This window comes from Podarcis bocagei (assembly GCF_964188305.1).
Source record: "Podarcis bocagei genome assembly, chromosome: 4".
In the NCBI taxonomy this organism is placed as follows: domain Eukaryota; kingdom Metazoa; phylum Chordata; class Lepidosauria; order Squamata; family Lacertidae; genus Podarcis; species Podarcis bocagei.
Window position 1 is genome coordinate 80953913 of NC_138128.1, and position 15637 is coordinate 80969549.

General features: G+C 41.3%; 1 protein-coding gene across 1 annotated transcript in view; it reads right to left on the minus strand.

The window, feature by feature from the left end:
* Positions 1–635: 635 nt before the first annotated feature.
* The window catches only part of CHAT (choline O-acetyltransferase), a 46718-nt gene continuing 31716 nt past the window's right edge, over positions 636–15637 (minus strand). Inside the window, exons 12-15 of the mRNA XM_081190900.1 lie at positions 14281–14422; positions 10375–10437; positions 5851–5988; positions 636–1372 (exon numbers count right to left, since the gene is read on the minus strand). Coding sequence (XP_081047026.1) covers positions 1103–1372; positions 5851–5988; positions 10375–10437; positions 14281–14422 — 613 coding nt within the window. The 3' untranslated portion in view covers positions 636–1102. The remainder of the gene's footprint in view (positions 1373–5850; positions 5989–10374; positions 10438–14280; positions 14423–15637) is intronic.

Consider the following 15637-nt stretch of genomic DNA (forward strand, 5'->3'; position numbering starts at 1 on the left):
CTTCCTGCCTTTGGCTCTGGCTCCATCTCCTTTTGGTTTCACTGCCTTCCTACCCCACCAGTCTCAATGGGAACTAGTCACAACCCATGACCGTGATGCTGTCTACAATACCATGTTGTCTCCTGAGAGGTCAAGTGGTATGTTGGGGTGACCACTAAGAAAAGAAAAGGCTCAGAGTTGCTTCACATATCACATGTGCAGGACAAAAACACATCCCTAACATACATTCATGCTGGGAGCCTTGACTCAGAACACTCAACAATGAACAATTTGGCTTCTGAGCAATGACGGATGTCTTGGGCGATACACTGCGCTTCAGCCACAACCTTTCGCAAAATGTTACTTATTGATAACTGGATATTTCTAAGCAAGCATGGAGATGAGTTGCATTCTAGCTCAGATTGATAATTAGCAGTCGTGTTCTGCAGAACTGAAACACCAGCTTTTTAGATCATTTACACTCTCTTCTTGATAAATACTGGTGGAGACCACAGCTAAAGATAAAAGAAATCTCCTCCCTGCAATATATAGGGTCTTTATAGCTTGCATTTGTACAGTGACAACATTCTACCTTAAGAAGCAGCTGCAAAACAGAGGAAAGACATTGCACCCTTAGGGCCATGGTTCACACATAACACTTAAGCCATGGTTTGCTTAGACAAAGTGTGGTTTGTTTGGGCATCTGCACCCAGCTCAGCAGAGTAACTGTGGTTTTGTTTTGGCTTATGAACCATGGCTTGTTTCAATTATAGTTTGGCACTATGTCTGAACTCAACAGCCCTGCTTAACCATGGTTGGTTTGGCTAGCCCATCCTAGATGCTCTAACACAGGCATCCCCAAACTCGGCCCTCCAGATGTTTTGGGACTACAATTTCCATCATCCCTGACCACTGGTCCTGTTAGCTAGGGATGGTGGGAGTTGTAGTCCCAAAACATCTGGAGGGATGAGTTTGGGGATGCCTGCTCTAGCAAGTATAGTTAGAAAAGTTTTGGATAAACAAGTTGTGGCTTGATTGTTCATCTGTGAGATGACTCATGGGTTGCTGAACAAACCACGGTTGAAACAAATCAGAGCTCAGCGTAATGTGTGAATGCAGCCACTTAGTGCTTACTGCCAGGTCGAGGTGTTGAAGGTGTTCCTTGTTTAGTCGGAGTGGTTGTCTTGGGCAAGTTGCATTTGTTGCACAGCTGTTTCATATCCATGAGGCTTTCTCCCACAGCTTTAGCAAATTTGCTGGAGGAGGTCTCTTTGCAGTCTTTAAAGCTGGAGATGCAGAATAATATATGCTCTGGCTGTGGATTATAGCAAGCACCATAGCCATTAGGAATCACAGGTCCATAGCAGCAGAACATCCCCATGGTGGTTGGAACCTGAACAAAGAAATGAAGCTACATTAAAGTATCATTATTTTCTTATTATTTATTGAATATATATGCCGCTCTATTACCCAGAGGTCTCAGGGCGGTTTGCCGAATAAAAAAGTACTGTTGAAATAACTTGGTAATTGTAAAGAATTACAAAGTGTCAGCTCAGATCTTGCCCTCTTAGTCTACGAGTACAGGAAATGCAAAATAATAGTTACAATTGGGACTTGCAATAAATGGTTCCAGAATATGCTAACCTGCCCCCCATGAGCAGGAGTGGTCCTGTTCAGGGTTCCAGTAAGCCACCCACCCATAACCTCTCATAGGATGCTATAAGTTCGGAGGGGCTCTGGCTGCCCAATTTATCCCTCTCTCCAAAGTTTTCCAACCAAGGTTCAACTTTATGTTGCTCCTCAAAGCCTCTGAGCATGCTTAAGTCTTCATTCAGCTGGTTGATTTTTTTAAAAGAGCTTCTTTATTTATTGCATGAACCAATCTATTTTTTCACAAAAAGTGACCCCTTTGGTGCTTTTTTTTTAAAAAAGGTGTCATTCTTCTCCAAACAAACATGCAAATTTGTTTCTTAGTGGTCCTGCTCGGACTCTTATTTCTGTTGGTAACTCAGACACAAGTTTTGCTGTTTGAAGGAGAGAGTTTTGCTTGATTTAGTATTTATTGAAATATCTTTTCCGGTATTTGGGCCATTGCTTAAAATTGTTCTTACATACAGTTGCATGATCTTGGTACATAATAATAATAATAATAATAATAATAATAATAATAATAATACCACCACCCTTCATAATATCTCAGGGTGGTTCACAGAATAAAACACAGGATTAAAACAAGTAAATCAAAACAGCAAAACAATAACCACCCCCTTCCCACAGAGACATTTGAAAGGCTATAGAATATTAGCTAAAGGGATCTGAAGACTGACACAAGATGCATAGACAAGCCCAGTGGAATTTTTTACTATTTTAATTTGAAAATCTCTCTCTCTCTCTCTCTCTCTCTCTCTCTCTCTCTCACACACACACACACACACACACACACCACAAAATGCTTTTGAAACCCCGATTTTCAAATACAGTTTGCCGCATGTCAAGGGAGCAGGTAGCACCTGTTCTAGTAAAGCAAGTCTAAAGTCTTCTTGGGTTTCTGATCTTGCCTAGAGTGCTTGCCCGATATGATTTGATTATCTTTGTAAAAAAAAAATATGGTATGATCTTTAAATTTGCACAATGTGCTCATTGTTTCTTTTGCTCATTGTCTCTTTTGAATAAGAACTGTACTGGTGGTTAAAGATTGCTTCCGTATTCCTGTGGTTTTAATACCCAACTGCACTTGAGATTTCATTCAGTTTACTGGAAGGGCTTACATAAATCTCAAAGATTTATTGTTGGGAGGAAGCTTAAGAATCAGTACACACTGATGGTATCGCTTAGCTGGATCCACACCCCCTCCAATCAAAGCTTTGATTATTCTATAATGTTGTAATGGGATAAAATGCTCCCTAGTAAAGCGAAGATGTTATTTGTTCAGAAATCCATGCATTCCTGCTTTTTGTTGTACTCAAGCTTTCAGAGATGACATTTGGCTTTTTAATGGCACAGGACAGACCATTAGTCCCACTAATAGAGTCATAGAATTGTCAGATAAATTTGCTGTGCAACAGCCGAAGGCTATGAAGCTATTCAGATTCACTTTTTTGCCCATGGATAGTTTCTTGGAGAATTTATGTAGTGGTATTCTGGTTACACTCTGTCATATTTGAAAAGCCACAGACATCATGGCTGGATACAATTACTTATTAAGGCTGTTGTGTTTGTGCATTGTATTAGCACCACCCCCTTTTAGTCCAGAGGTCTTCCGCCTATATATATGTGTGTGTGTGTGTGTATTGCTTTTTTCTGGGGGGGACACACAGGGGTATGCATACCCCTAAACATTTTGTGAATATAAGTTTGGCCTCATTGAGGGGCAGTATTTCAATATGAGTAGGAACATGAAAGTACCCCTAAACATTTTTTTTAGGAAAAAAAGCGCTGTAGATATCTGACATACAGTTTCATCAAATTCATTATCTCAGGTGTATTAAATATGTCTTTAAAATGGCTACTGCATATACAGAAATGTGATCTTGCTAAATGCCGGTGGGTTTTGTAGCTTGAAGAATGCTTTAATTTAAACAGTAGAAATTACAATTTTAGAAACAAAGAACCCAGATAATTAATCAACTTGCAATGCCACACTCGGTCTGCAGAATAAATAATGGCTTTTGTATCATGGAGTTTGTCCTGAGCACGATGCAAAGAGGGGCATGGGTGATTTCTGAGGTCAGCTGTGTGTTTTTTGCGGCTTAAATCCAGCAGATAGGAATTATTATAGGACTCCTTTTCTACAAAGTTTGAAAATTTTGGTGAGGGCATGATGGATACAGCTAGCAATTCAGGTTTAGGAGGAGCCCATGGAAATTGGTTTCTCTTGTCCCCAAACTTTCTGCTGAGGGATAGTTGCCTAGGATAAAATTCCTACTTATCATGTAGTTAGTGGGTGGCTTTGAAGGAATATCTATCTTTTCAATTCTCGGTCTGTAAAATGAAAAGAGTAGTGACCTATTTACATGACAGTGTTGTTTTGAAGACGAATGAGACAAGAGACTATACAGCACTTTGAAAATTAAAAGCACTTTCTTTAATGATGACACCAATAAGTAATACTGATGTATGAGCCATCGGGCTCTCGACAGTAGGAATGAGCCAGCAGGAGAGAGTGTTTCCCCTTTTTCTCCTACAGCAGTGGAGTCCCATTGACTTTAATGGAAGTGGTCCTCGTATCATATTTGATGTTTCAAAATCTGATCTGTTTCTTTGTTGTGGACTTACACACCCAGGCACACTCAGCGAGTTGGCAGTGCGTGTAAGAGATAGAGAAGGAGAGCCTTATTTAATTAATTGGACTGCTAGCCTACTTTTCCGTAGTGCTTGGGGTGGGTAAATAATATGCTCTGTCCAAACAAGACATTAGACTGGCTCTAATATTGTGATCCCCCAAGAGTCTGGCAAAATACCCAGGTATTTTAACAAAGTTAGTTTCAGCCTGTTTTATGGCTTGTCTGCTGTTTTATTTTTGTTTTATTGTATTGATTTTATTTTGTACGCTGTCCTGAAATCTAATGTGACAAAGACTGTCATATGATTTGTTTTTTATAACAAAAACAAGCATATCCACCCCTATTCTACTCAACTTGTAGCCACCAAAAGCCCATGTGAATAAAACTATCTTATGCTGCCATTGGGAGAGGCAGATGCTCTCCAGAGGAGCGGTCCAAAATTAAGCAGCTCTGCCTCTTTCTGTGCCTCTTGGAGTCCGAGTGATGTAACAAAATATGGACTTTGTCTTCCATGCAACATTTTGGAAACCACTTTCATTTCTTTAGGAATGAGTTAGATAAAACAGATTTATCTGGTAGTTTACAAATGATGATTAGTCATGGCAACTGTGTACAGTTGTACCTTGGATCTCAAATGCCTTGGCTCCCAAACAAATCAGCTCCCAAACGATCAAAACCCATGAGTGTATGTTCCAGTTTTCGAATGATTTTCGGAAGCCGAATGTCCAATGAGGCTTCTGTGGCTTCCGATTGGCTGCAGGAGCTTCCTTCAGCCAATCAGAAGCCGCTCTTTGGTTTCTGAATGAAATATACTCAGAGTCGAGAGTGGATTTCATGCTCTTTATTCAGCTCATAGTGGTGAGGAGGAATGAATGTTTCCCCAAAGTATCTGCTTTATATACATTATTTACACAATGGGCTGCACGTGATTGGCTAATTCCGGAATTCTCCTGTAGGCCAATCAGGTTGTGGATTCACTTCCGTCTGGAGCTGGATTGGGTGGCTCCTGCAGACCAATCAGACTGCTGCATTGTTCTAGGACCAATCAGATTGCTGCATTTTGGATCCTATTCAACTCAGTACATAACACCGAATGTTTTGGAAGTCGAACGGACTTCTGGAATGGATTCTGCTTGACTTCCAAGGTACGACTGTACTACACCTGCTATTTCAGGGGATCTGCCTCTGAATATCAGTTCCTGGTGATCATGAGTGCGTGAAGGCTGCTTTATTCACGTCCTGCTTGTGGCCTTCCCATGGTTGGCCACCATGTGACTATGTAGCTTGACCAGAGAGGCCTTTGCTTTGATCCATCTGGGCTCTTTTTTGTGGAAAGCATCAGGTCTGTGGACCACTGTTTGCCCATCCCTTAGACTTCACCCTCTTAGCTTTTTGTTGCCACTGGGCTATTAATTTTGGTTGTCAAAAATGAAAGGGACAAGAACCCCCGAGGCATTTGGAAGTGCTGCCGGAGTCACTAAACCTCCACAACATATGTCAAAAGGTTGTCACTGATTCATAACATCTGTCACGGCGAGAATAATGGGGTTCCTTTTTTATGACTAATCCCGATATGAATTTCACTCACCTGGCTGGTGGAGAGAATAAATCGATTGCTTGTCAAATACGTTTCATCAGTAAATATGTCTGGCAGCTCCTTGAAATGTTCGCGGGCTATCTCTCGCAGTCCCAGCAAGTGGTTGTCTATTGCCATCCCTGTAATAGCCTGGGCAAAACAGCATATAGAATGGGTTGTAACTGAACATGCCCCAAATTGAAGACACGTCCCTTGGATGTCAGTACCAATGAACTTAATTTCATGCTGCTTAGTTGGAGTGGGAGGGATTCATTATTCCCTCAATTTCCGGTTTGGGTTCAATGCTCACTTACCTGGCAGCATGTCCCACTGAACTCACTGGAACTTAGGTCAGCATATAAAGGAGAGCTCTATCAGTGTAATATACTATTGCCTGCAATTGTTTCTGGTGGGTTCAGAGCACACTTCCAGATCCTACACACTGTGGCCCCATTGGCACTATGGATTTAAACCAGTGCCATATCACTTTAAATAGTCATGGCTTCCCCCAAAGAATTCTGGGAACCGTGGTTTGTTGAGCAGTGCTATTTTTCTTGAAAAAGAGGTTCCAGAACTCACCATAAATGCAACCCTCATTCACTTATAATGACAATGGTGCCCACCTGGGAGGTGCCATAACTGAGTTCCAGCTGAAAAAAATTCCTGGTGTTGATAGTTGCTCAGAGAACCTATACCCCTCACAGAGCTACAGTACTGAGAGTGACCGGACAGTCGGCGATGCGCAATGGAAATGTTTGCTTTTCTATACTTTTCCCATGAGAAAACCCCCTACCTTCTAGTGTTTCCTAAAATTAGCAACACATTGAAGGAATGTCATCTATGTCAACGTAGATCAGGCAACTGGAATGGATACAATATTAGTCAAATCTAAACTCAAAGTAGTAAATTAAGTTTGCAATCCTAAACACACCTGGGAATACATCCCACTAAACTCAGTGAAGTTTCTCGCTAGACCTGCACTGCACATTTTTTCAGGTGACTATCCCTAGAAATCACACATATGTGTGTTCACAGCTCTTCAGCACTTTTAAATTTGTATTTTAACAGTGTTCAGTTCCTTAATTTCTCACATAAAAATCTAAATAATTGTAAGAGAAGTATAACCTACTGAGTTGCAGAAAATTTTAAAACATGACAAATGCCACCAATAATTTTTTTTCCAACTTAAGGTTAGAATTTGTTCAAACACCACATTTAGTGCATGTTATTGATTCCTCTCCCTCCTGATCAAATATTCAATTGAGGAGCCTGGTGACAGATAATATTTTCTCCTCAGACAGCCAACCATGATATGTGAGGCATGATAGCTTCTGGTATGCAAGCTGATCTTGTGGTCATCTCTGTTTAAAACAGGTTTTACAGGTTGTTACAGTGCTTCGAAAACCTGCCAAACCTATTTAAACATTGATGTGAGCACACTAAGAGAAATGGTGTCTCTCTCATATTACCTTCCACTTGGTTTGTTTCCACCTAGAAATAAATTGGGGAACTATTGATGAGTTAGAGCAGAAAAACTGCAGAAATAACAGGAAGAGGCACAGGTCCATAAGAAATGGGAAAGTATGTATGTATTTATTTCATTTATCATTATATCATTATATCAGTATAGTTATGTCCGTATAGTTATGTCCGTATAGTTAAAGCTATGGTTTTCCCAGTAGTGATGTATGGAAGTGAGAGCTGGACCATAAAGAAGGCTGACCGCCGAAGAATTGATGCTTTTGAAATATGGTGCTGGAGGAGAGTCTTGAGAGTCCCATGGACTGCAAGAAGATCAAACCTATCCATTCTTAAGGAAGTCAGCCCTGAGTGCTCACTGGAAGGACAGATTCTGAAGCTGAGGCTCCAATACTCTGGCCACCTCATGAGAAGAGAAGACTCCCTGGAAAAGACCCTGATGTTGGGAAAGATGGAGGGCAGAAGGAGAAGGGGTCTCATGGTTGGACGAGATGGTTGGACAGTGTTCTCGAAGCTACCACCATGAGTTTGGCGAAACTGCGGGAGGCAGTGGAAGATAGGAGTGCCTGGCGTGCTCTGGTCCATGGGGCCATGAAGAGTCGGACACGACTAAACGATAAAACAACAACATCATTATACCTTGCCCTCGGTGGTGGAATTTGGTGTCTCAAATTTCAGTGGGGCCCTGTGCGATGCCAAAATCCGGCACCCCCTGTCTCCCACCTTCTGTTGGATGCCATAGTTGTGGCACCCCAGAAGTTCTGTGCCTGGTGTGATGGCACTGTTAACGCTCCCCTAGATCTGCCTTTGCTTCCTTTCCTCCAATGAGCAATGTGGTTCTGCCCTTCGCTATTTAATCTGCACAACAACCCTGGAAGGTAGCATATGGTGGCCCAAGGTGAGCATTTACAAAAAGTAAATACACCGTAACAGTAATATTTACAAGAACCCTATAAAGTAGGGTTTGGGGTTATTATTCTCAGTTTACGGAGAGGGGTCTGAAAGTGGGAGGCAGTAGCTTTCCTTGGGCCATGTAATGAGTTTGTGGCAGAGGCAGAATCTAAATGTCCAGTTTCACAGAATTGAGGAAGGGAGAAGAAGAAGGTTCCAGCTAAGGAAAATGGTGGTTTCCTTTGCTAATGTCTTAGATGGATGATGCTAAGGCCAAGGAATGAATTAACCTTTCATGCCTCATTTGGAAAACTTACACCCTGGAGACTAATACCGGCATGTCCACTGGTGCACATATTAAATGACTTTTGAGAAAAGATCATAAAACCTAAGACTGGTCACCATCAGTTCTACCCCATCAAGAGGAACAGACTGAAGGATCAATGGAAATATTTTGCTATCCAACATGATTTATAAGCCTCTGACCCACGACGTTTTTCCAAGATAGATTAATATCATGTCGGAAGAGAAAGAGACTAAGCTGAGCTTACAAAATAAAAGGTGAGTCAACGCAGGGGTGGGGGGATGGATATACTATTAAATTTTTAATTTTTTTTAAGATGACAAGTGTAATCTAGCAGCACTGTTTTTCTAACAAAGGGACAACTAAATAACATTACTCTGTGATGAATTTTGTTGTTAATAATGAGATGGGTATTTTTCCTATTTGGGTTTGGGTTGTCAGTGGGCCAGAAAGAAAACCAGCTGTGGCTTTCCTGTTCTTCACTTTGAACGGAAGCCAGATGTTGTGGTGTATTAATCCAATCTACCAAGTTGTGGTATATTTTGTGCTACTTCATATGAAGGACGTTTTATCGTCCATCTTCAGAAATGCTTGCAAATAAATAATGAAGCTCCTACTAACTGCTGCAGCAGATCAAGTGGCTGTTAAAGGCCCAGCAGCGGAAGCAAGTTCAAAAGTTGCCAATTCAGGCTCTGTCATCCTTCACACCCCAACTGATGAGCTACACAAATGTTTCAAAGTGTGCTACTTTAAAAGTAATTAGGAAATATAAATGATCAAAGCTGACGGGAAATTTACATCTAGTCTCTGAGAATTAAATTCCTGAGTCTACTCAAGGATGTACTATTAATTATTAGTTTATTTCAGTCTGCATCCCAACCTAACTCTGAAGCACAAGAGATTTGTCATCCATTAATTAGCATGCCAATCGTGGGATTAAGACAGTGGTGGCCAAAATTGGCCCTCCAGCTGTTTTGAGACTACAATTCCCATCGTCCCTGACCCGCTGGTCCTTTCAGCTAGGGATGATGGGAGTTGTAGTCCAAAAACAGCTGGAGGGCCAAGTTTGGCCACCACTGGATTAAGAGGATGATCTGAGATCAAGTGATGCTGTACCGCTGAAGCTAAGTGAGGGATGAATCAAACAGTCTCCAGGATGGGAGACCCCTTGGATATCCTATGTAGGTGCAATATATAAATTTAGGGGAAGAGCTAGACTAAGCTAGTTGCACACAGATCTCACTGAAATGAACAAGTCTTCAGTTAGTCATTACTAACATTTCACATTGACTTCAGTGGGACTGAATTATAACTAATATGTGTATGTGTATATGTGTGTGTGTGTGTGTGTGTGTGTGTGTGTGTGTGTATGCTGGCTGTTTGCCATAATAAACATTGATTGATGCTGTTTTGCACCCATCCCCCCAACCCCGCTAATGAGATCTTGACAGCGAAACTGAATCTGAAAATTCAAGAATACCTTAACCATTTAAACTAGGTTCAATTAGATTAGATTGTTTGGTCATTATGGCTTTTGTGAGAATCATTGTTTATTTTGATAACTGAGAAGAAGAAAGCATTCATTGTCACCCTATTATTCAGTGTGCAAATAATGATCCAGCTAATTCAATAGACCAAGGGTGGATCTCCACACAGGGAAAAAGACCCAGCTCACATTCCAAATCTGGTAAAGATGGAGGACTGTTTTCTTTGGTCTGTATGCTCTACATTTTGTGGAAACATATAGGATGTTTGTCAGTATTGTGCTCCATTTTTTAATCTACTGACTTTTGAAGAATAAATTAATTTCATGGTTAGGCATGCCAAACAACTGAGTTTTATCAAGACAACGTTTTGCTTACCAAAATAGTGTAATTTGTCTGAGCTGCTATGGCATCCTTAAATTGTTGCATTTTCTCAGAGTCCTATAGGCAAAAAGAAATATTTTGAAATAATAAACTGGCAGAAGGCTTTGTAACCAAAGTACTATTACTATTAGATTAAACAAATTTCATTAAAGATAGTGGATTGAATCATGGGTGTAGCCAGGATTGTTGTTAGGGGGTGCAGTCTTTTGTTGGGGGGCAGGGTTTTTTGGGTGGGGCAGAACCTCAGATTTGTATTGATTTTATTGATTTGGGAGGGGGCAGCTGCCCCCTAGCCTTCCTCAGCTATGCCCATGGATTGAATGCAGCCTTTACAAGCAGTAGACAAGCAAATAAAAACCATTCTCATTTGTCCAATCTTACATTCAGTTTGCCACATTTCTGTAGCAATTTTTAAAAAATGCAGTCTTCATGAAAATTCTTCAGTGTTTTTGTGCAAATTTCTCCTAATAAGCAGGAGAATGTACACATTTCTGAACGCATTTTCCAGTAATATAATGCATTTTTGTATGTTGCTTTCACTAATATATTTATTAAAATATTTTAATGGATTTTCCATGTAAACCTATCAAACATACATGCATCTGAGTAAACCTAATGCAAATATATTACTTTTTATGTACATTCCCCCTCCCTCCGATGCATTTTTGTGAACACAAGTTGGTTGGACAACTGTATCACAAAATCTGGATAAGTGTGCATTTTGAAGGATGGCTGTGTTTTGGTTCTCATATTGCTTTGGAAGTGCAAATTTTATACATTCAGCTTTAAATGTGAACTGAATTGAATTGGTTCCCCATCCCTATCCTTTGCTATCCCAAATAGTTATTGTGTGGTGGTTACTTAGAATGCATTGGATTCTTACTTTTGCTGAGAAGTTACAACTGAGTTTTGCAAGGTCTCCAGTGACATTGTCTAAGGAAACCAAGCCCAGTGTATGTTATGGCTCCCCTGAGGTCTTTCACTGCTTGGAAACGGGGGTTCATGTAACATTACCAAATATTAACAGGGGCAGGTGGAACAGATGATGGTGCTCCACTGTTTTTAGCATCAGCCCTAACATGTACAGCAGTACCTTGGTTTTTGAATGTAATCCATTCCAGAAGACCATTCGACTTCTGAAATGTTCGAAAACCAAGGGTGGTCTGCAAATTCAATAGAAAAAATTGAAACAAACTCAGCAGAAGCCGTTCGACTTCTGAGGTGTGTTGAAAAACGGAAGCATTTCTTTCTGGGTTTTCAGCGTTTGAAAACTGAAACATTTGACTTCTGAGACATCCAAAAACTGAGGTACCACTGTAGTTCCATTTTTAAAATAGAGACAGGCTCTTTCAGAGTTACAAGTGGGATGTCAAAGGCACTATCGCCATGGCATGTGGCACACTCATCCCACTGTCTTCTCCATTTGCACTTTTCTCATATTTTCTGGGTGCTTCTCAAACATGCACCAGGTCTGTTGGGTCAGAGAAAACACCTGGGCAAAACCAGTGAGGGTGACAGAGTCTCTTTTACACCTCTGAGTCGTCCCCCCCAAAAAAAAACCCTATTGTCTTCAGCTGCAAAAAGGAAGTCAAAATGTTGAAAGGAAACACTAAAGTATATTGCATTTGTAGCTGGAAGGATTTAACGAGTTCAAATGCTATGAGGTGAGATGGGATAATTACCTCAGAGGGAAAAAATATAGTGGGAGAAGGTACAGAATTGGCCCACTGAGCTCCCTGCTGTGCTCATTTGTACTGCAAGCACCACTGAATTGCTTTCCTTAGGGGTGAAGGGCACACTTCACGCAAATGTGTGCCTTGGCAGACTTTTTGTTTGTTCGTGAAGAAAAGCATCTTTGGGACGTTGCAGTCGAGAGCTGCGAGTGGGTGCTTAATTCTTTGCTTGCCTGCCTACCATTTTCCCACACTGAAATGGCTCTCCAAGCTGATTTCCCCCTGTAGGATTCCAGATGTACGTTTGTTTCTGGAGCTTTATGTCGATGTGAAGAGGGTGGGGTGGAAGGGTGGGGGAAGCAGCTGGGTTGATGTGATTTTGAGCTGAAAATTGCCAGATAGGCAAAGAGTTCATCCCTCTTTTCCCTTCTCCCTTTTCTGCTTAGAACTGCAGACTCCAAACCACTGCTTTTCTTTGTTGTGTGTACATTGCCCCTTAAAGGTAAAGGACCCCTGACAGTTAAGTCCAGTTGCGAACGACTCTGGGGTTGTGGCGCTCATCTCACTTTACCGGCCAAGGGAGCCGGCGTTTGTCCGCAGACAGTTTTTCTGGGTCATGTGGCCAGCATGACTAAGCCACTTCTGGCAAAACCAGAGCAGCGTACAGAAATGCCGTTTACCTCCCCGCCAGAGCGGTACCTATTTAACTACTTGCACTTTGATGTGCTTTCAAACTGCTAGGTTGACAGGAGCTGGCACAGAGCAACGGGAGCTCACCCCGTCGCAGGGATTCGAACCGCTGACCTTCCAATTGGCAAGCCCTAGGCTCAGTGGTTTAGACCACAGCGCCACCCGCACCCCTACATTGCCCCTTACTAAATGTTTAAAAGGCAATCCAGGGCCTATACACACTGGAACTTATGTGGATTTGCAGCGGCTTCTAAATTAATTTGGTTATCATGTTATTACTATTACTACTATTTCTATTCGCCTGGGTTGCCCCAGGTACTCTGGGCAGCTTCCAGCACATATAAAAAACACAATATAACATCAAACATAAAAAAACAAACTTCCAAATACAGGGCTGCCTTCACATGTCCTCTAAAAGTTGTGTAGTTCTTTATCTCCTTGACCAAAATTTGGTCATTTGGACAATGAAAACGAAAGCATCTTATTCCATTATGATATCAAACAAATTGAGAGTGCCCTCCTTTAATTTTTTTAACAAAGGTGCACACCTTTCTCTGAGGGATGGAAAACCCACTATGGCAAGAGGCGTCATGGCATGGGCCATCCCTTTATGATAGTGCAATGTGGGCAGCTGCACTGTGTGGAAGCTGCCAACTCTCCAAGTCACCCTTAAGAAAACAAAAAACAAAACACACCCTTTACAAAATTGGTGCGGCCAAATCTGAAGTCAAATTAAAAGCTCAAATTTGCTTCCAAAAATTATGGGCAATCTATCACAACAATCTCATTGCTTTGCCAACTGGATCCTTTAATTTAGGGCTGGTTAATCTGAGGACCACAGGTAGACTCCAATTTTTAACTGCAAGGGGGGGCTGAGTATTTGTCAATAATATCTCTTAGAGTGGCAAATGGCACCATTTAGTGGGAAGAAATTCCAATGAAAATTCTTGTTACTACGTATTATGCATGGCTGTTTATTTGTATATATTTTAAAACTTTATATATGGATGTTTTATGATGGCCTATACTTGTAATGCCTGATAAAGATTTGGCAAAGTAAGTACTCTGATTTTTTTGTGGGTTCCCAACTGCCACAACTGTCATTTAAAAATCTTTCCCTCAAGTTATTTATTATTAAAAACTGACACAGCCAAGTGGTACTCTGCTATGATGCCCAAAGCGTTGTTGTTTTTTTTGTGGACCTCCAAGTCCCCATCCCTTTGTCCATTTTAGAAACATGAGCAGCAGTAGCTCTCTAAAGTTCCTTACAGGACATATTCCCAACTTTACCTGGAGATGACAGGTATTGCACCTTTCACCTTCTGCATGCCAGGCACATGCTCTCCCACTGAGCTATGGCCCTTCCACAGGAACTGAGCAGGAGCAGGGCCAGAGAGAGAGAGGAGTGTTGAGAGTGGTCTCATTCAGAGGAGTCTTACTAAGGACATCTTATTCAAGCCCCGCCTCTGCAAATCTAGAGTTGGCCCTGTTCCTGCAGGATATAACAGCATAAAGGGGTGTGTGTAAATACTCTTACCTGCAGAGATGATTTTTTATCAATCATTCCTTTGACAAAAGTTAAAGCTTCGGGAGTCGCAGATCGGATGTTGTCTACTCTTCCTTCTTCAAACCGCCTTATGGAAGCGCTTTCATAGGTGGGAACAAGTCTCCCGTATAATCTACAGGCATGGTGAAATACATATAGTGATTTTAGCGGGGGGTGATGGTATGAAATAAAAATAGGCTCTCCGGGTTTTCGTTTTGCAGCCTTGACTTTTATTTGGCATAATATTTCATGTTTATGCTAATAGAGTTCTAGACAAAGGCTAGACATGGCACCCCCCTTTTAAACGACAAGATTGATGCACATATGGCTGAATTCATTTTGGTTAATGCGGTACTAGCCAAGAAATCCTTTATGTTTGACGACAGGGCTAGTAAAGCCGTTTGCTTGTTGTAAGCTCAAGGAATATGTCATTTGTGCTACATAATGAAATCACGGCATGATTCATCATTGGCTTGTGGGATGGCAACTCTTTTTATTTCAATTCAATAGGAAAAACAATACCATACTGTATTTAGTTAAATCATTAACTATGGTTTACTATAGTGTGTAAACTAGGGTGGTATATTTTTCAGAAGTTTATTTAACAATGGAAAGTATGAATGTGACAATTGTGAATGTGACATATTCATGAGCAATTGGTCTATCGGCAGCTGTGTATAATCTCTTTTAAAAGCCATCTAAACGGGTGACTGTTATCACAGTTTGTGACACTGAATTCCATAATCCAGCTGTGAATATGTGCTTGTTGCAGTGGAATGTGTGAAATGGCCTTAAAGTTAAAGCATAGTATCTATAGACACTCTAGCTGCAGTTATCACATCTGTATTTCCTCCACTGTGGGGTCCTCCAGGTTGTGGTTGACAGATGGCACTTGGTTGAGGCAGTGTTGGTCCTTAGCTTACAGTGGAGGACACATCGAACCAATTTACAGGCACAACTATATTTCCTCCTCAGAGTCTATTGCACAGAGATAGGATATCACATTGTTATTGTGGCATTGAGGCTTGCAGTTGAAGGAATGTGCTTCCCTACCAAGGCTAGAATGAGGCCAGGGCATGCTTGGATCAACTGGGTGGAAAAGCTTGCTGTTTCACGTTAAGATCCCATGCTGAAAAGCAACACAGAGAAGGCTCCATGGGAATGTATATGTTGCTCCCTACCCCACTCTTTAGATTAATTTACTAAAGAGAATTCCAAAGCCATTTATCTACACTGAAAGCAAACCTGGCTGGGTCACAGAGCAGCAGCTAAGCACCTTAATTTTGTAGAATGCCCTTTGTTCACCTCCATCTTCACATTCCCCTTTTTCTTTAACGCTATGCTGATA